Source organism: Hemiscyllium ocellatum, chromosome 11, assembly GCF_020745735.1.
Source record: "Hemiscyllium ocellatum isolate sHemOce1 chromosome 11, sHemOce1.pat.X.cur, whole genome shotgun sequence".
In the NCBI taxonomy this organism is placed as follows: domain Eukaryota; kingdom Metazoa; phylum Chordata; class Chondrichthyes; order Orectolobiformes; family Hemiscylliidae; genus Hemiscyllium; species Hemiscyllium ocellatum.
This window is the reverse complement of record NC_083411.1, coordinates 94,151,798-94,172,042: the sequence shown is the minus strand read 5'-3', so window position 1 is coordinate 94,172,042 and position 20,245 is coordinate 94,151,798. Positions and strand designations below refer to the sequence as shown.

The 20,245-nt window shown below is 41.2% G+C and overlaps 1 protein-coding gene across 1 annotated transcript; it reads left to right on the top strand.

Annotated features, from left to right (window-relative positions):
• Positions 1-1,279: 1,279 nt before the first annotated feature.
• rab33a (RAB33A, member RAS oncogene family) lies at positions 1,280-18,294 on the top strand. The gene is made up of 2 exons (XM_060831986.1): positions 1,280-1,534; positions 17,809-18,294. The coding sequence occupies exons 1-2, from the start codon at positions 1,280-1,282 to the stop codon at positions 18,247-18,249; spliced, it is 696 nt and encodes a 231-aa protein (XP_060687969.1). The 3' UTR covers positions 18,250-18,294.
• The last annotated feature ends 1,951 nt before the right edge of the window (positions 18,295-20,245 follow it).

The following is a 20,245-nucleotide window of genomic DNA, read 5'->3' as shown; positions in this document are numbered from 1 at the left end:
CCATATGTTAGGGTTCTGCAACAGCAATGGTTATGAGGCAATATATCCAGTGCTAGGTTATGAGGCAATGTATCCAGTGCTAAGTGCTAGGAATACCATTCCTAACTTTCCCTCTGTACAGACGTTATCTGAACTGATTGTCATGATAGGACTATTAATGCTTAAAAAAAACCATGAAGGAGTGAGCTAAAGGAACAGTAAATGGCTCAATGTATTTGTTGCCTGAAGTGATCACACCTCTTGTCATTTATTCCCCTTTAGCGTCTTCCTGAAAATGCATCCCGTCTACACATGCCTTTGGTCCCTCGACATCTCTCCTCCATCTTTGGCTTTGTGTACATTTCCCTCCCCGCCCCCCTCCCCTGCGGGGGCTGGGTAAGTTGTCCATGTGCAATGCGATATTCAAATGTAAGCTGCTTGCTGCTGGAAGAAAATTATTTAATTCCTCGTCTGGATCTGGGCACCTTTTGAAATTCCAACAAATAACCTTGAAGTCCCGATTAATAAAGGGGGGGAGGGCTGGAAAATCAACTAGTGGGCGATATAGTGACCTTAGATATGAACATAGCACATATAATCCTCGCTTTAGTAAATGAGGTCCTGTGGCAATCTCAGTTCAGTTTCACGATTGATGGAAACCTAGCTGGACCACTATAGGAGGAGTATGGAACTTCACCATGATGAGAAAAATGAAGAAAGCGAATCAGTACTAGTTACGACATTTTGGTAATAAAAAAACATTATTTGCACGGATGAAGAACACTAATTTAGAATGCTTTGCATGTAGCAAGGAGACGTTACATTGACGTGACGCCGCCGGCTCTTCAGTGACGGATGCCCTGTGCTGAGAGCAGTGCTTTGTCCTGCAGCGAGCGTTCTGCCTCCATCACTGCGTCAATTTCACCTGATCAATTACTGCGTGGCCCCATTAATCAGCACCAAACAACACACACACAAAAACCCCAGCGTTCACAGCGAGAGGGAATGTCCAGGGGAAGCTGCCTCATAACATCAGCAGGTTTATCATCAACCCGACCCTTCCCAGTCAAACTGAACACAACAACAAGCTTCGCCCTGCGGTGATGATGCTGATTCTGACAACCCCAGCCCTGACCCGAGTGTTGTATATTTAATGTCTGATGTTCAATCTTTCTGACAGCCGGTTGTGGTTTCACTGCTAGCCAAGGGCTCTTCATTCCCCTTGGAGCGTGAGAAGATTTTGTTTTTTGTGTGCGGATTTCTCTTTCACTCTGGTCAGGAATACAAAGCGGGTTCCACCATGGCAAATCAACTGACGGCGAATGGCGACTCCAGGGGTTTCGGATCGAAGAAGGTCTCCAGCGATTACGATTCGTCTTTGGAACTGTCTGTGCAAGCGCGGATATTTAAAATTATTGTAATCGGGGACTCCAATGTTGGCAAGACATGTCTGACCTTCAGGTTCTGTGGGGGAACGTTTCCCGACAAGACGGAAGCCACCATTGGAGTAGACTTTCGCGAGAAACCGGTGAATATAGAAGGGGAAACAATCAAGGTAAGAAACGCTAGGATAACTGCATTGTCCATGTTCGGTTCTCACATGATCAACCAATGCGATCATTCTATTTCCCTTCTCCACTGACCAAATACCGTGTAACCCAGTGAAACTTGTGTTCATGACTATGCCATTCTTCAGGTCACTGTGAGAATGAGGGCCACTAGCGCTCTCTGGTCATGTCTTCATTTCAAACCTCCCCATGAGGGAGGAAGACTCATTTCCCAACTTGCCGATGATGTAGAGATGGTTAACAGTTCCAGAAGATGAGATGGAAACACACCATTGCAGGTTTCCACCAGCTCAGTTGGTGCTGGACGAGCAGCGTCCAGCTCAGACCCGGGAGGAGGAAACGTTCTGGGGAAGTAGTAAGTAAGGCACACCGTTATATTTTGAGTTAAACAGTATAGTGTAGCCCCTCTTTGTCCCTGTGCTAGATGAATATTCTTTGCAAATGAAGGTTGTGTGCTACAAACATGGTCTTCCTAGGAACCCACAAAACACAATTCTCATACATTGCACATCCAACTGGACAGAAATTTATTGGTGCAAAGGGAACAAACAATATACAATAGTTCTTGTTGGTCTGTCTACCCTGGCTCCCTCAACATCTCTGTCAGATTCCAGTTTTCCTCACCTGAGGAGTCGGGTGGTTCTCCATTTCCTCCTTTTCTAAACTCTCAGTATCATTGAGCTTGGTTGTGCATTATGCTACAAACGTTCACTAGTCTGGAGACTCTGTCCAGGAAGGACTCGAATACTCCAGCTGAGTATATCTTGAGAAGATCAATTGTTTGTTCACTGATGGCCTGAGTGGATGCATAGACAGCATCGTATTGCTGTTCACCATTAGTTCAAGGGACTTCCAGTCAGATCATCAGTTACGTTTTCGTGAGATATGCCTGATCACCTATGAGTTGGTGTTTGAAGTATTGGGGGAGGGAACATTCCTGGAAACTGGGAGTTACAGAGAATGTAAATATTGTGACTGCTTCCTGGATATAGCAAATGCACATCTGCAGGAATTGTTGTCTGTTATCACAAAAAGCTGGACATTGAGGGAGTGAAGTTGCTTCCTGCTCAGAAATCTGACTGGCTGCCAGGGAGCAGTGAGTGCCACATGTGGGCTGGTGATGGCCCCTTCTACCTGGTGGAGCAGTGAGTGCCACATGTGGGCTGGTGATGGCCCCTTCTACCTGGTGGACGGGGGAGCATGACAATGAATGGAAAAATAAACTGCTTGGGCAGCTAGGCTGCCTGGGGCCACGGTGAACAGGGTTAAACTGAATTACTTTCCTGGATAGAGCATTAGTGACTTCGTGATTGCACTTGTGGACTGACAGTGGGGTGATTCCTTATACATCCGCAATCGAAATTTGAAAAGAACTTGTGGCCAGGAAGCTAAATGTTGCTGTCACCTTCAGCCCCATTCTGATCTTCCTATCATTGTTCTTCACCTCTTCTTGTCCTTTGCCTTCTTTGTTTTTTCACTCTGAACTATGCTAAGCCTGCTGCTGGTTCAGTGATTCCAATAATTGGTATAGAAATCCTCAGCTATGAAGAAATACTCAGGCTGAAATGTTTGCTTTCTATGTGATTTCTTTTTTACTCGGTCAGTCTACCCTTTAGTCCCTGTATCAGGTGGCTGCTGCCATGTGTGAAAGCTCTGCAGCTTCCCGGACGTAGAGAAGTGCATCCTCCACCATCCATGATTTCTTTTCCCCTTTCCAGTTACTGGTATGTGCAAGATATTTGTGCACTTTATCTTAACATTGTTTTCCATGCACATGATAAATACAATGCCATGATTACTTATTTAGAGAAGATGAGGTAACAGAATGCTTGCTGTAAACTTTTCATTTTTTTCTCCCCCCCCCAATACCCCTCTTTCAACTCACTTCCGTACCCCTAACCATATTCCTTTCCATGACCTTCCTGATTCCTCTCCCTTCCCTGTCTTTCCTGCTTCAAACACCTCCCATTAATAGAAGCTCATTTATAATCTCCCTGGACAGTCCTTCTCCCTAATCCAGCTCCCTCTCACATATCAGCACTCAGCCTCACCCTTTTCTCCCTTCCCACTTCACCAACTTATCCCAAAATATCCAGCTCCCATTCCTGGTTGTCCTCATTGCCTTCATCTTGCTCTTCCTCCTAGTTTGCTCCCTCTATTCTCCATGATCAGGCCGTTTAAGTTAAATTACTTTCCATTCCTTTATAGCTGTCCCACCATTGTGTCCACTTTTTCTGTTTGCCCCTCTTTTATATTATACCTCGATTTGTTGCCCCTTTTAAGTTGATCTTCCTTTTGAATTCAGACATGCTTGCCTGCGTTGCTCAAGTTTGCTAGATAGAGCTGGTGTGACTGTGTGATTGGGCAGGCTAGTACGCCTGGTCTTTCTGCTTTCACCTCTAGCACTGTGATGTGTTAAATTGTGTCTGCCTGAGTGCTCCAACTGCACTTTTAGAAGCTGTACACCATGGTGAGACTTGTACCAAAAATCTCCTTGAAGGAGCCAAGTGTTACAGCATGGGAGTTTTGAGGAGGCTGGTTCACATCGAGTAAATACTGTCAGGTTTATAGCCTCACTTGTTGGCTATTTTTGGCTTACAAAGTTGCGTCCAAGAATACAATTCCAGCGCTTTGGGGCTTTAATGAGCAGCAATAACATGCTAATGAATATGGAAAGGATTTCTGACGATCAAGGTTGGAAACGCAGAACTTCCTGAGCGTTTCTAAGAACTTAATAACAAAGCTTTCACCTGTCCTCAGAAAACTGTCATTTTACTTCCCATCTAAGTAAGTTTCCCTGCCTGTTCCTCTGAAAGATCCAGGCAAGCCAGGGATATTTGTAACTAAAACTATCTCCCACCCAGATCCATTCTAGTGAATATTCTCTTCAACCCCTGAGGGGTCTCACATCCTTTGAAGTGTGGTGATCAGAGTTGTGGCCTAACCAGAGCTTTATAAAAATTCTGCATAATTTTCCACTTTTATACTCAATGTTTCTAATTATGAAGATTTATGAAGATCCCATATGCTTTATTAACAATTTTTTCAAATGCCTTGCCTTTAAAACTCAATGTGTGGGTCTGCCTATCCTGGAACACTCTTTATAGCCCAGACATTATGTCTAGATTACTCCAACTAATTGCTTTTGCTGAAATGCATCACCTCGCACTCTACATTCTAAATTTCATCTGCCGTTTGGACTCCTTTGCTTTGTTCTGTTGGGATCCTGCTATCTTTCAATTGAACATGCTCAGCTACATTTCCACAATGCTTGTTTCATAAGTGTTGGAGTGAGGCATTGACTTAGACCACAGATCTATAATTGACCACAGCATTTATTCTATGCTTTTCAACAATCACTTTCTGTTCGTCAGTCACCTTGTCAGCTGTTTCTTTTCCAAAGATATTGGCTTACGGTTCCATTAGCCCGGTGATTGTTATTCATGTGTAGGACTTTGCAGCAAGTGCTAGTGTTATGATCTGGAGGAGCCTTCCTGAGATACCCAAACCTGCCTTCCTTCTGATGCATGATTATAAATGCTCTCTGATCAAAGGTTGCTGGATAATGAGCAGAAATGGGAATGCTGAAGTTTTCATTCTTTCGGTTCAGGAAATTGAGGCCAATTATTGTTCCATTAGTATTCTTTTATAAATAAACTAAGATCATAAATTACTTGGGACATTTCTGGTTGATTACTTGAGTGACTAAAGAAGCTGTAGTATGATATTTCTATAAGCTGGTAGCTCATTGAACATGCATGCCACCAACTCAATGCACTGCAGATTGGTTCTGAGATATTGGGCCATCCGTGGATACTTATGACCTGCTCCAATGTGCAGCTGCCTCCAAGATGATTAGTACAAGAATGATGGGTGTGCGCAGGAGGGGAGAAATTCTACTGTAAACTCTAATTAAAGGACAACTAGCTAAGGTGATATCATTTGTTTTTATCCTGAGGCTAGGTGAGACATTCATCACATCTATGATAACAAGCTTCCCTTTTCTTCCTGAAATGTGACATGGTCCAAAGAATTAATGCGTTGGCTGCTTGAATGGCCAATAGTCAAGAGGTTTAAGAAGGGAATTGTAGAATTTCTGCAGGAGTTGTTCCCTCCAGGACACCCTGGTCCACTCTTCCTTCACTCCCAATAAACTCCACCACCCCCCTCCCCGACAGCCGCACGGCATCTTTCCTTGCAACAGCCGAAAGTGTAACACCTGCCCATTTACCTCCCTCCTCCTCAGTATCTAAGGGCCCAAACATACCTACCAGGTGAAGTAGCATTTTACCTGCACTTTTCACAATCTAGTCTACTGTATTTGCTGCTCACAATGTGGTGTCCTCTACATTGGGGAAACAAAGTGTAGACTGGGCGACCACTTCACAGAACATCTACATTCCACAAAAAAGACCTTGAACTTCCAGATGACTGCCACTTTAACACCCCACCCTGTTCCCTGGCCAACATCTCTGTCTCAGGCTTGCTGCAGCACAAGCTGGAACAACAGCACCTCAGTTTCAGCTTGGGGAACCCTCAGCCCTCTGGACTCAATATCAAGTTCAACAGTTTTAGGATCTGAACTCCCCATTTCCAAGTCTGCTAACACACACACACACACACACACACCAGGCCTTGTTAGCACATGGGCTACCAGCTTTTGTTTAACATGTACCTGTAGATTTTTAAAAAATATATTCCTGGGGTGTGGACTGCGAATGGTGCTGAACAGTGTGCAATCATCAACAAACATCCCCACTGCTGAACTTATGGTGGAGGGATCATTGATATGTCAACTAAAGATGGTTGGACTGAAGATTCTATGCTGAGGAATTCCAGCAGATAGGTGCTGGAGCTCAGATGGTTGACCTCTTAACATTCTCACACCCTGCTTCCTGTAAGGATTCCATCCAATTCCCCTAGTTTCTCTATCTCTAACACATCTTGTCTGATAATGCCACCTTTTGCAGGGGTCCTCAAAAAGGCCCACCTTTTTCCTCAACTGAGGATTCCCTGCTTCTGTGGTCAAGACAGGATCCTTAGCTGTGTTTGAGCCATCTCCCGCAGCTCTGCTGTCACCCCTTCCCTCACTCCCGTAACAATATTTAGGTTCTCCTGTTTATCACTTATTACCCCACCAGCCTCCACATGCAAAGGACTATAAGCCATCATTTCCATCAACCCCAACAGAATACCACAACTAGACACACAATTCCCTCCCCTCCTTTGTCAGCATTTTGCAGGGTCTGTTCTCTTCCGGCCATTCTGGCACACTCCTCCTCCATTCCCAGCATCTCCACACACTCCCACTGCACCCTCCCATGCAATCACAGAAGGTGTAGTACCTGCCTGTTTACCTTCTCACCATCCAAGGTCCCAGACACACCATTCAGGAGAAGCAGGCAAAGTACTCAGTCAATCCAGTCTATTGCATTCACTGTTACAATGTGGTCTCCACGTCAGGGAGGTGAAATAAAGAGTGGGCAACCTCACTTTGTAGTACACCTAGAGTCTGAGCACTAAAATGACCCTGAGCTTCCAGTTACCAGTCACTTTACCACACCACCATGTTCCCATTTCTGTCACAGACCTGTTGCAGTTTTCCAGCAAGCCTCAGTGCAAGGTTGAAGAACATCTCATTTTTGACTTGTAGACCTTGCAACCTCTAGGACTCAACGTCAAGTTCAATAACTTCAGAGCATGATTTATTCCTTCCATATTTTTATCCACCCCCACACCCACCCCACTGTTGAGACACTGGTTGCTTTTAGCACAGTTACCCCTTCTCAGTTACACCGAGGTCTGAGAGGGGAAAGATATAAAAGAGACCTAAGGGGCAACTTTTTCATGCAGAGGAAGGTACGTGTATGGAATGAGCGACCAGAGAAAATGGTGGAAGCTGGTACAAACAACACTTAAAAGGCATTTGGATGGGTATATGAATAGGAAGGGTTTAGAGGGATATTGGTCGGGTGCTGGCAGATGGGACTAGATTAGGTTGGGATATCTAGTCGGCATGGACGAGTTGGATCGAAGGGTCTGTTTCCATGCTGTACATCTCTATGACTCTGTGACTCTATATGGTTTGAGATATTGTATGGGTTGCATTCAGTACAGTTCACCCATTTTTCTCCTATTCTTTGGCCTTATTATAACTTATTCAGCATTTTTTCTGTCCTGGCTTCCTAATCATAATTATCTTCTTTAACCTGTTCCACCATACCGGTCTGTCTCTGGGGTCCATCTCCACCTGTTCATTTAACTCTCACTCTTTCACACTCTCCCAACCTCAACTTCAGCACAAATATCACATTTTTCTAACTACTAACAGTTCTGATAAAGAGTCACTGGACTTGAAATATTAACTCTGCTTTCTTCCCACAGTGCTGCCAGACCTGCTAAATCTCTCCAGCAATTTATGTTTTTGGATGTATTATTATTTGTCACAGTACTCTGTTCTATCCATTGCACTGTTCATATAGCAAATTACTCTTTTCCCCAGTCGTATTTTCACTGTAACTGATACATCTTTAAAAGTCAAAATTGTGTAAACTCTGGGAAGAGACTGTACTTTGTGCTGAATGGTTAAATTTCTTTTTCCTTTCCACTCTATTCACGTACCATAGGAAAGCTTGCTGTTTTATTTTTGTGTTGTGATTCTCAGTTAATGTCAACTGCATGATGGGACAAACAATAGGTAAACTACGTAAAAAGAAAATTATCATCTCTGAATCTGAGTTCCTGACCACCATCTAGCGACCTATCTTGGAAAGCATGTCATTGTGGAGATTGTTTTGTTTTTGACTTGGCTTTAATGCTCCCTCCTGCCACTGGGTAAATAGTGCATCTACATGGTAGGGAGTTGGAGCAGCCATACCATTTCCATGGGAGCTATTTACTCAATGCAGATCATGAATGAACCAACAACCTTGCTGATGTGAATGTGTTGCTGCTACATTAGTAAGGCATTCCATCACCAAGTACTTGGATAAGTTGAACTTGCTCTTTTCTTACTGAAACATGATTGCCTCATATGTTAAGCAAAAGTTTCGGGACTGACAAATAATAATTAATTGTTCAGATGGAAAGGGATGTTCTGTTATGTTATTCAGGTGGATATCCTCAATAGGTATGGGTTACTACCGGATTAAACTACAGTACCTCGGGCATATACCTGAGGCCGTTACCTGTCAAGTTTACCAGTGGTCCCTATTGACTGTATGGTCCTGATAGCTACAAACTCGGCTGGGTTTATCGCAGGTCTCTAGGTCCCTTCAGTTTATCCTTTCACCTAGGAGTGAGAGGGATTCACTTTAAGTCAATCCTAATGCCTTCTCAGCTAAGTTCTAGACTTAACATACCAACACAAAGGTAAACATATCTTATCAAATAAAGGTTCGGCGAATACGAAGTGTGTGGTGTAAAATATAATCGAAATTTATCACTATAATAAGTTGAATACTCACAATCAGATGTTTTCAGTTAATCACAATCGTTACAGCCTTTTTGAATGTTCTTAAAAGATACCTAGGATAAAAGCAGAGCTTAATACCTGAGTGTCCCAAATGGGATCTTCTTAGACTAGCGTGTTTCAGCTAGTTGGTTCAGATTGATCTTTTTCAGGCTAGAATGCAGTGCCTCAACCGAGAATCTTTTAGGCAGGCATATTTCAGCAAGCTCTTAGCCGTCCGTATGTTTCATCCGATCGGTCTGTATTTTGCACAAATGTGTCTTTTCTGCAAGCCTGGTGGTTCAGTGGATCTGCAGTTAAGCCGAGATGGTTAGGTGACTCATTGTCTGTGTTTCAAGACAAGAGTGAGTTCTGTCTGTTTTAGCTCTGCTTTTTATCCTTTACAGTCTAAGTTAAGCAATTCTATCATTTGTTTAAAGAACTGGAATCTCAAACTGTGCCTCGGTCAGCATTGTTTAAAGGTCGCGTTAAACACTTAATTAGCTGAGAAAACAATAAGTAGCTGATAAGTAGCTGGTAAAGAGCAGCTGCCACGTAGTCATAGTTATACTTAATTGTTGCTAGGCTAAAATACAATAAAAGAGTTAATAGCATCATTGTTGCTACAATATAATATAATCAGGTAAAATTCCACAGAAGAATCGAGTCTTTTCATGAAGAAGTAGACGGATCCCATGACACTAACGAGTTAATAGCATCATTGTTGTTAAGCTTAATCTTATACAATATAATATAATCAGGTAAAATTCCACAGAGGAATCGAGTCTTTTCATGAAGAAGTAATGGATCCCGTGACAGTTCAAAGATACTACCAGTTAGGTATTAGCCAATGTCAATAGTCTAGTCACCAGCATATTTCTTTGCTGAGTTTGCCAAATCTACATAATTGTAGTGAGTGAATCTTTTTGTTTAATAACCCATTTTTTCCCAGAGGCATGGTTTTGTGTTAAGATGTTTTGTTATTGTATGGTACATTTCCAACCTGTATCTGCGATACCCTAAGCAGAAATCCAGTTGTCTGAGGAATCAAGAAGAAAATTCACCAGTAGATCTCTCTGACTTTTGCAAATGTCTAAAAGCTTATGTGTATAGTGTGACTAGATTCCAGAAAGAGGAAAGTAAGCGGACTTGAGCAGGATAACTACGTTTTTCAATCCTGTGTGAAGCTTCACAGTGCCCTTTCGCCAAACAATTATTTAATGTGGAGATCTAGCTATAGTTAAAACATCTTGCTACCCTTTTGGATATTGATGTATATTTACTGCAAGTTCAATATAATTTATTTCTTTATTCATGCTGCCCTGGCAGATGAGTTGCAATTGCTTTATGTTAATTGACCTAATTGCATTTACTGAACAGGGTTACTCTGAAGGAGAGATTCAATATTGCACTTAGGAGAGTTCTGTTTTACTCTGGACTTAGTGTGGGATATTGATAATGTGCAAGGTGAAAGCTATTGAATGCAGAAGCACCAGGAGCAACAAAATCACTCAGCGTTATGCTTGTTTATGTGGTTTAACTGTTGTCTGAGGCAATGCTAGTGGAGCAGAAACCATAGCCCTGATTTACCCAGTTCAGACAAATTCTACTCAAGATAATAAGAAATGTGGCTCATGGTATAGCCAATATATCCTAGGTGCAGCCATGTAGTTACCTACCATGTAGCTGATGGTCAGTAAGAGGTTATTTATCCTAGCATGACATTCCTATTGTTTTTTTAGTAGGAGGCAGGAAGGAAGTGGATGAGGTATGGGCGTGATTGCTAGTATGTTAATCCAGTGTCACAGGTAATGCTCTGGAGACCTGCATTCAAATACCGTCATTGCAGATGGTGAAATTTGAAAACGATAAAAATCTGGAATTAAGAGTCTCATGATGATGATGAATCCATTGTCGAATATTGGGGGAAAACCCCATCTGATTTACTGATGTCCTTTAAAGAAGGAAACCGCCATCTTTACCTGTTCTGAACTACATGTGACTTCAGATCACTGCAATGTGGTTGACTGTCGACTACCCTCTGGGATAACCGAGCCAGCAATACCTTCACCCTGTAACTAAACACACAAAAAAGGTGCTTTTCAGTTAGCCTGGATAATCACCACCTAATACAAGATGATTCCTCATTGGGTATCTATCATTTTAATCAGATGGGGTGGCATAGTGGCTCAGTGGTTAGCACTGCTGCCTCACAGCACCAGGGTCCCAGGTTTGATTCCAGCCTTCGGTGACTGTCTGTGTGAAGTTTGTACATTCTCCCCGTGTTGCGTGGGTTTCCTCCAGGTGCTCAGGTTCCTCCCACAGTCCAAAGATGTGGAGGTCAGGTGAATTGGCCGTGCTAAATTGCTCACAGTTCTAGGTGCATGAGTCTGAGGGAAATGGATCTGGGTGGGTTACTCTTCAGAGGGTCGGTGTGGATTGGTTGGGTTGAAGGGCCTGTTTCCACACTGTAGAGAATCTAATTTAATCATGTGTTATGGTGGGACTTGAACCTGGACCTTTTGACTCAAAAGCTGCACCACCACTGCACCACATAAACCCTCCTCAGTTTGTGCAATCTAATCAAAGACTGCGGCCTTATTAGGTTTGAATTATGAACAGGTTCCTCTGATCTCACTGTTCATTTAGTAAATGCTGCTTTCCTAATGTTGGCTGGAAAGGATAGAGAAGTGTGCAGTTGTGTGGGGGCGAATCTTTTTCTTGTTGAGGTTTCGATGATGGACTAGGATTTTGGTCTGTTTATCAGAGTACTGTTCTGCTGGTAGTTGCATGAATTCTTCTGACAAGTGTTTCTGTTTATTCACTACTTGGTATGTGTATAGCCTATGACTGAAATGACTGCCTTTTGATAACTGGCCATGTCTGCTCTCCACTCTGCAGTAGTGTTGTCAGATCTCAACAGTATCTCCCAAATATTTTATACAGTGTGAAATGTTTTAACAAGAATCATCAGTAAAGAAGGAGAAGAACTTGAAGTTTACAAATCCATCTACTTGAACTGTTTTTGTCAAGTTAAGATAATTGACTAATGGCCAATATATATTTGGAAATTGTTTCAAGGTGCAGTTGTAGTATACTTGGCTTTTGAGCTGTGAAATCAATCATTTTTAAAACTTGGATCAGCAAACAACAATATTTGGAGTCTTCACAAATGTATCAGTGCTAGTTTATAGCAACAGATCAATGCCTAAGCCTTTCTACAATAGTCTGATCAGATGGCGCTATTTATCTACCTATTTATTTATTTTTTTATTCCCTCATGAAATGTAAAGATTGCTATTATATCTTATTGCATACATTTCTATATATTGCTCATCCCTAGGGGAATGTTCAGTGTTCCCATGTATCTATCTGCTGCTCTTGTTCATCTAGATGGTCAAAGTCAAAAATCACATGACACTCGCTCACTAGCTAACTGAAGAAGGAGTGGGACTCTGAAAGCTTGTGGTATCAAATAAACCTGTTAGCCTATAACCCGGTGTCATGTGATTTTTGACTTTGTCCACCCTAATCCATCACCAGAACCTTCACATCACAACTAGACGCGAGCGGTTATGGTTGTGAAAGATGTTGTCTAAGGATCCTTCACAAATTTCTGTGGTGCATCTTATGGATAGCACATACTGCTATTACTGAGCATCAGTAATGAAGGGAGTGATGCCAATCAAGTGGACTATCTTGTTCTGGATGGTGTTAAGCTTTTAAGCTACAGTCAGCCAGGCAAGTGGGGAGTATTCCACACACTGCTGTAAAGGGTGGATAGGTTTGAGAAGTCAGGTGCGTTACTCGCTGCAGTATTCGTAGTATCTGATCTGCTCTTGTAGCTTTTTTTTTACATAGTGAGTTCAGTTCAGTTTCTGGTCAATGGTATATTACATTTAAAAGAAAAAATGCAATACTTTAAACCACACAATGCCCTTCCTTCACTGTCTCTGGGTCAAAATCCTAGAGCTCCCTCCCTAACAGCATGGTTGGTAGGCCTACACTCTAAAGACTGCAGCAGTTCGAGAAGGTAGCTTACTACCAACATTTCACAGCATTTCGGGATGCAGACAAATGCTGGCCAAGTCAACAATGGCCATATCGCGTGAAGGAGTAAAATAAATGTTGCCTGTGTATATGTAGCAACAGCCCAACACTTTAGATTTTCTCTGAGAGCTTTAGATGTTTTGATGTCTTCTTATTTACTGAACATTACTGGCAGAGCTGCTGTTAGTAGAATGCTGTAAATGGGTTACACAACAGACCAATGCACTCCGGCAGTCTTCTACTGATGCCACCTTTTGGTTGGTTGCCCACCTCCATTTACGAGGTCTATGTTCCATGGCACAAGGAACATTAGATCTGACAGTTAATATTCTAGGAAAGCCAGCAGCTTGGTAACATGATTTGGGGCCTAATGTTATTTATAGTTTAAACATAAATTGAAATTCTACAGATGCTGAGTCCCAAGGAAATACCTTAACATTTGAAATATTGACTGACATCTACTTGCACACTGATCCACTGAGTACTGCTGGCGTTTTGCCTTAGCTTGGATTACCTTCCTAGTCTCTTGATCATTAGCAAATTCTAGTTTTCAATAACTTGGTGAGCAGATGGACAGGGTGACAGTGATAGCTTCAGTCGAGACTTTGTAACTTGGTAAACAAAACATTAGTTACTGGGTTGGAACAAAAGCTAAGTGATTAGTTAAATCAATACCTTTGAGCATACCTTCAATTTATCAATATGTTATGCACAAAGAATATTATGAAGCTTTTGTGTAATTCAAACCTTATAAATGAAATATAAATGAGTTGTTAATTGTCCTTTTTGTAGCAGTTTTGGGACATGTGGCCTAAAGAGTAATTCTCCTACTGAGTGCATAAATAAAGTGACTGCATTAAATTTAAGATGTCCAGTGACCGTACTAAGAGTTCAACCTTCATTAGTTTCATTGATGACTTTGGCATCTGACTCCTAGGTTTGAGGGTAATCTGAAAAAAAAAACTCTTTGGTTCCACAAAGCTGCTGTAGTTTCTGCTTCAAGCAAGCCCCTAGATAATTATTTCATTAGGCAAAAGTGAGGACTGCAGATGCTGGAGATTAGAGTCAGGTATGTTGTGCTGGAAAAGCACAGCAGGTCAGGCAGCATCTGAGGAGCAGGAAAATTGATGTTTCAGACAAAAGCCCTTCATCAAGAATGAGACTGGGAGCCTTAGGGGGTGGGGGTGTTTGGGATTGGGCCTGGGGGGAAGGTAGCCGAGAGTGCATTGGGGGATGGAAGTGGGGGTAAAGGTGATAGGTAGGAGGGGAGGGTGGTGCAGATAGGTGAGAAGGAAGATGGACAGATGGGACAGGTCATGAGGACGGTGCTGAGCTGGAAGGTTGGAACTGGGGTAAGGTGGGGTGGGGGGGGGAAAAGAGGAAACTGGTGAAATCCACATTGATGCCCTGGGGTTGGAGGGTCCCGACGCTGAAGATGAGGTGTTCTTCCTCTAGACGTCAGGTGGTAATGGAGTGGCAATGGAGGCGGCCCAAGACCTGCATGTTCTCAGCAGAGTGGGAGGGGGAGGTGAAGTGTTCAGCCCTGGATTTGGAAAAATAACTTTCCTGATCACTTTTACGGTACAACTTTAAATATGATCTCTCATCATTAATATCTCAAACAGAAGTAATAACAACACTTCACTGGCCCAACCACAACTTTTAAAATATGTCTTTGTTAAATCTCTTTTTTTTTGTTGTAATGGAAACAAACCCAGTGTTAAGTCTTTTCTCATAGCTAACATTTCCCTACCTTTTGAATCTCCACTTGTACTAAATGATTTCAATTTCCTTTCTTTAGCGAAGATCAAAATCTGTATATTTTATTCTAAGTGTAGCATATTGTGGCTATAGAAGACATTGGCGAGGCCACTTTTAGAATATTGCGTACAATTTTGGTCGGTCTTCTATAGAAAGGATGTTGTTAAACTTGAGAGGACACAGAAAACATTTACAAGGGTGTTGTTGGGACTGGAGGGCTTGAGCTATAGGGAGAGGCTGAATAGGCTGGGGCTTCTTTCCCCTCTGAGTGTCATAGACTAAGGGATGACCTTACATAAGTTTATAAAATCATGAGGAATATGGATCAGATGAATAGCCAAGATCTTTTTCCTAGGGTGGGACTGTCCAAAACTGGAGGGCATAGGTTTAAGCTGAGAGCGAAAAGATTTTAAAAGGACCTGAGAAGTGATTTTTTTTAATGTAGAGGGTGATGCATGTATGGAATGAGATCTGCCAGAGGAAGTGGCGGAGGCTGGTATAATTACAACATTTAAAAGGCACCTGGATGAGCACATGTTAAGAAACATTTAGAGGGATTTGAGTCAAAGGCTGGCAAGTGGGACTTGGTCAGATTGGGATGTCTGGTCAGCTCAGATGATGTCTGGGGTGGCATGGTGGCTCAGTGGTTACCACTGTTGCCTCACAGCACCAGGGACCCAGGTTCAATTCCCATCCTGCTGTCTGTGTGGTGTTTGTACATTTTCCCTGTATCTGTGCGGGTTTTCTCTAGGTGATCTGGTTTTGCTCCACAGTCCAAAGATATGTAGGTCAGGTGAATTGGCCAAGCTAAATTATCCATAGTGTTAGGTGCATTAGTTGTGGGTAAATATAGGGTAGGGGAAAGGGTCTGGGTAGGTTACTCTTCGGAGGGTCAGTGTGGATTTGATGGGCTGAAGAGCTTGTTTCCATAATGTAGAGAATCTAATCTAATCTAGATGAGTTGGACCCGAAGGGTCTGTTTCTGTGCTGTATGTCTTTGACTCAGTGAATGTTTTAGATAAAGCCAGCATTATGTCTTCACTGTCTTCACTATCAAAATCTAATTCAGACTAATGATGATTTTAACTCAATGTGTTACCTTTTCCACCAAATTGTACATTTGAACTCTTTAAAGCTCATCTGCATCTTCGATTCTATCAGTTGAGTTCGTTTTACCATTCCACTGTATTTCTCCGAAGACACATGACTTTTCACTGATCCACCTAAAATTTGGAAAACATGGCAGATGCACTCAGTCTATGACTTCATGGAGTATTTTTTAATACTCCCCTCTATTTACCATAACTCATACATGAACAATCAACCAACTTTCCATGCACACTTTTGCATTTGTTTTGGCTATAGATCTTTCTAACAAACCTCTCCTCATGAAACAATTTTATCAAATGAGTTTCGAAAGTTCATAATTTCTTTAAATTAGATTACAATTAACTCACACATTACCAAAGGGTTACTAATTTTATTTAGAAGTATCATGTTTTCTAATTTTGCCCTTAGCTAGGTATGAACTAATAGATGTACAGTCCTGTGGTTTAGTCTTCTTCATCAATTGAACAATTTTATGTTGGCTACTTTCCAATGTCCCATAGTATAATTTGCAAAATATGGAGATTGAGAAAAGTATTTTTCTTGTCTGACATCCTTAAATAGCTTGCATGTTTGTAGGAGTGGTGACCTAAATTTGTTTTAATCACATGGTAGGTGATAACAGAAAAATGACAGAATTTCGCATCAGTTCCCAGCCAGTGCTACATTCCTGATTCCAGCTGGTTTCAAGTAAAAAATGAGGTCTGCAGATGCTGGAGATCACAGCTGCAAATGTGTTGCTGGTCAAAGCACAGCAGGCCAGGCAGCATCTCAGGAATAGAGAATTCTGTTTCAACCTAGTGACAATTCTTTGTTTTTGAATCAAACTGTGAATGTTGACAGGTATTCAATTCAATGCCAGGAATTTGAGGATATGTTTATTGAAGTTGAATGGCTGAAACACATGAAATGCTAGAACCAGCTTACTTTTTCTTAAGTATATGCCACAACATTGTGGAAACACTACCTTGCTAGTGAGAAGATGTCTATGTTAATAGGGAAGGAATTCTGACTTTGGTTTCTTTGCCCCAATTCTTGATTTTGAAGGTGTAAAGATGGGAGTTGAAGAAAAGGCCATCTCACCTCTTGGCTCGGGGTTTCATATGTTTTGGGAAGATCGACATAAAGGAGAATTACTGCTTTTATAGCCATGTGAGGTGACTTCATGTCAGCAGTGGAAGATGATGGGTTCAATTCTTATTCTCTGCTGTGTTGTGATGATGTTAGTAATTTCTTGGCAACGTTCAAAGAGCAGAGAGATACACTATTAATCTTGCTGAAGTTTAATTGTACCACCCAAAAGAAATTTAAAATTAATTGGGTGATCATCTCATTCCCTGGCACAACACTTGTTTAAAATCTATTCATAACTTGACATTTTCCAATTTTACTGATAGTTCATTGACCTGAAATTTTTGGTTTGTTTTTCTCCCCACCAATGCTGTCAGATCCGCTGTGTGCTTCATTCTCATTTTTATATCAATTTTGTTGTTTTTGGATCTTTGCTAAGTATAAAATTCCTGCCATGTTAGTCTCTATAACTCTACTGCATCCAAATATTTTTGCCTTTTGAAGTTCTTTGAAGATGTGATTAACATGTTACATATATGACTTTCTTTTCCTTTCCCTATCTGTTGGTACAACAGGAGGTGCTAAATGTGGTCTCTCTTCTAAACAATAAGTTGAAAATAAGAAAATGTGATTGCGCTATTATCATATCCAGATCAGATATTTTAATTATGTCATGCATAAAAGCAGTCACATGGTTTGTGATTGACTATTAGAAGGTTGCTGGTATCTCTAGGACCACGTTTCATCATGAGCAACATCTTTCAAATTTAGACGTGGGGATCATTTAGAGAAAATTATTCACAATTTCTTTCTTTTTTTCAGATTCAGGTCTGGGATACTGCTGGCCAAGAACGATTCAGAAAAAGTATGGTACAACACTACTACAGAAACGTACATGCTGTGGTCTTTGTATATGATGTAACAAAACTGGCCTCCTTTGAAAATCTCAAAGCGTGGATTCAAGAATGCAACAGCCACTCAGTTTCACCCAGTGTGCCAAGGGTCCTGGTCGGAAACAAATGCGATCTCACTAACGAGATACAAGTATCTTCCAACATAGCACTCCGGTTTGCAGATGCCAACAATATGCTTTTGTTTGAGACCTCAGCAAAGGATCCAAAAGAAAGCGACCACGTGGAATCCATTTTCATGTCTCTGGCATGCAAGCTGAAGGCACAAAAAACGTTGACATTTCAACAGATGGAGAAAAGAGATGGAAAAGTTCATGTACAGTCTAATGCTAAGAGTACATGTCCATGTTGAGTCACTTAGGCTGAGGAGTTGAGTGAGACTGAAGCTTGTGAGACTGTGCCCGTGTCAGTTTGCTAAAACTGCCTGTTCTTCAATGTGTCTGATATCTGAGAAAAATCAGTGAACTTTTAGGGTTCCTAAAACCAAAAACCTCAATTACAATTCTTTTATGATAAGTCTGCAACCCTTTCAGCAATCTAAATTAATTTTAAGATAAATGTTGCCATCTTTTGACAAACTGCCAAATTTATAAATATAGAACAATGTACAAGATAATAAGATGATGAGATGTCCATTGCCAATTTTGTTGTTATGTTTAGGGTGCATGAAATAAAAGGGCTATTCCCACAATCTTGCACTTTCAGTAGAAAACTATGTTGCAAGTGAATCCAGATCAGATATTAAGCAATTGCAATATATCCCTGATTCTTCAATCTGTTCTCCTGCAAGATGTGTGCACAACATTGTTGAATTACAGGAACTCTGTATTTCCTTTGTAACCAATGATTTGAGTTTTGGAGCATGTTGTTCTCAGAATTATGATTTTTGAAAGCTTCCACTCCTCTGAAAAGCCAAAAATCAGCGTATATTTGGTGGCAATATTTGTGAATGGGTAAATGTTAAAATATATCAAATATTTTCAGCAAAGGATAAATACAATTTTATGGGAGTGTGATCAGTGAAAATCTTATGATGGTAGTATCTGATGGAGTCCTCACTGGGATTTCAGACTCTGGGTCCTAATGCATTTCAGTTTAAGCCTTTACTACTGATTCGGTAGACACCTGGTCCTGTTGCATTATAGATTTTTGACAAACTTTGAATAAAGTAGAAGTTGCTGAAGAAAACCACCATGAATTGTTTAAATGATGGGATAGCTTCAAATACTTCATATTTTGAATTTGTAAAACAAAAGTCTCATTTTTAACCAGATCAAGCAACTATGATCAGAATAAAGACCACAAACCATTTTTAGTTTTTTATATTTGACCCAAAGTTAAGGTGATCAGAATAGGTAATAAGATTTTAAGCTGTGATCTAATAAGAATTAACTGAAGAATAGTTCATTTCTTTTAAACTTTGCTGGTAACCCTTTAGAAGTCAATTTTCAATTGTTTGGTTGCACTGAACTTAAATATTGCAAAAAGAGACATAATGTTGAAATTTGTCATCTTGCATTTACCCTGACTAACATACAATAAAACATACTTAACAGGGCATACCAATTTATACAGCATGAGAAGAGGGTGTTGATTCAGAGTTATTCAGGAGCTGATAGTTATCAATTGTGGCTGAGAGAGCTCAGATCAGCCAGGTGGACCCTGCTTAGTTGGGTTATTGCCATATGGATGTAGCAGGTGTTGCTAGCCTTTATGACTCATACAGTCATAGAGTCAAAGTTGCAATGCATGGAAAGACTTTTTGGTTACAAAGCATATTAGTATATTAGATTAGATTACTTACAGTGTGGAAACAGGCCCTTCGGCCCAACAAGTCCACACCGACCCGCCGAAGCGCAACCCACCCATACCCCTACATATACCCCTTACCTAACACCACGGGCAATTTAGCATGGCCAATTCACCTGACCCGCACATCTTTGGACTGTGGGAGGATGCAGCTTAGCTGGTGCAAGTGCTTCACACTATAAACTCAACTAACAATCTTAAGTCACTTCTCAATGTAGTTCTTAGCACAGTCAGAACTAACAATGCCCAGTAGCAGAATCACATCCATTTTGGATGTAGTGTTCTGAGGTTTGCAAATGCAGAACTAATTGAGCATAATCAGGATACTGCCTTCTGTAAACAGTCAAAGGAGTGTGTTGTTTGATACGATCCATGGGTTACTGGGCCATGAAGCCTGCATACCTGGCATTATATTGCCATTGAAACTCATCATTTTTCTAATTTGTGTGGTAGACAAAAAATGTCTGCTTGGCTTAATGGAAGTAGTCTGTTGGAAGAGTAAACCATTTGTGTGTTTATTGCAAACGGGCAATATGATA

Bases quoted from the DNA above. Each gene is read 5' to 3' on its own strand.
- rab33a (XM_060831986.1), top strand. From the start codon at position 1,280: ATGGCAAATCAACTGACGGCGAATGGCGACTCCAGGGGTTTCGGATCG. The intron at 1,535-17,808 runs GTAAGAAACGCT...TCTTTTTTTCAG, and splicing joins TAGAAGGGGAAACAATCAAG to ATTCAGGTCTGGGATACTGC.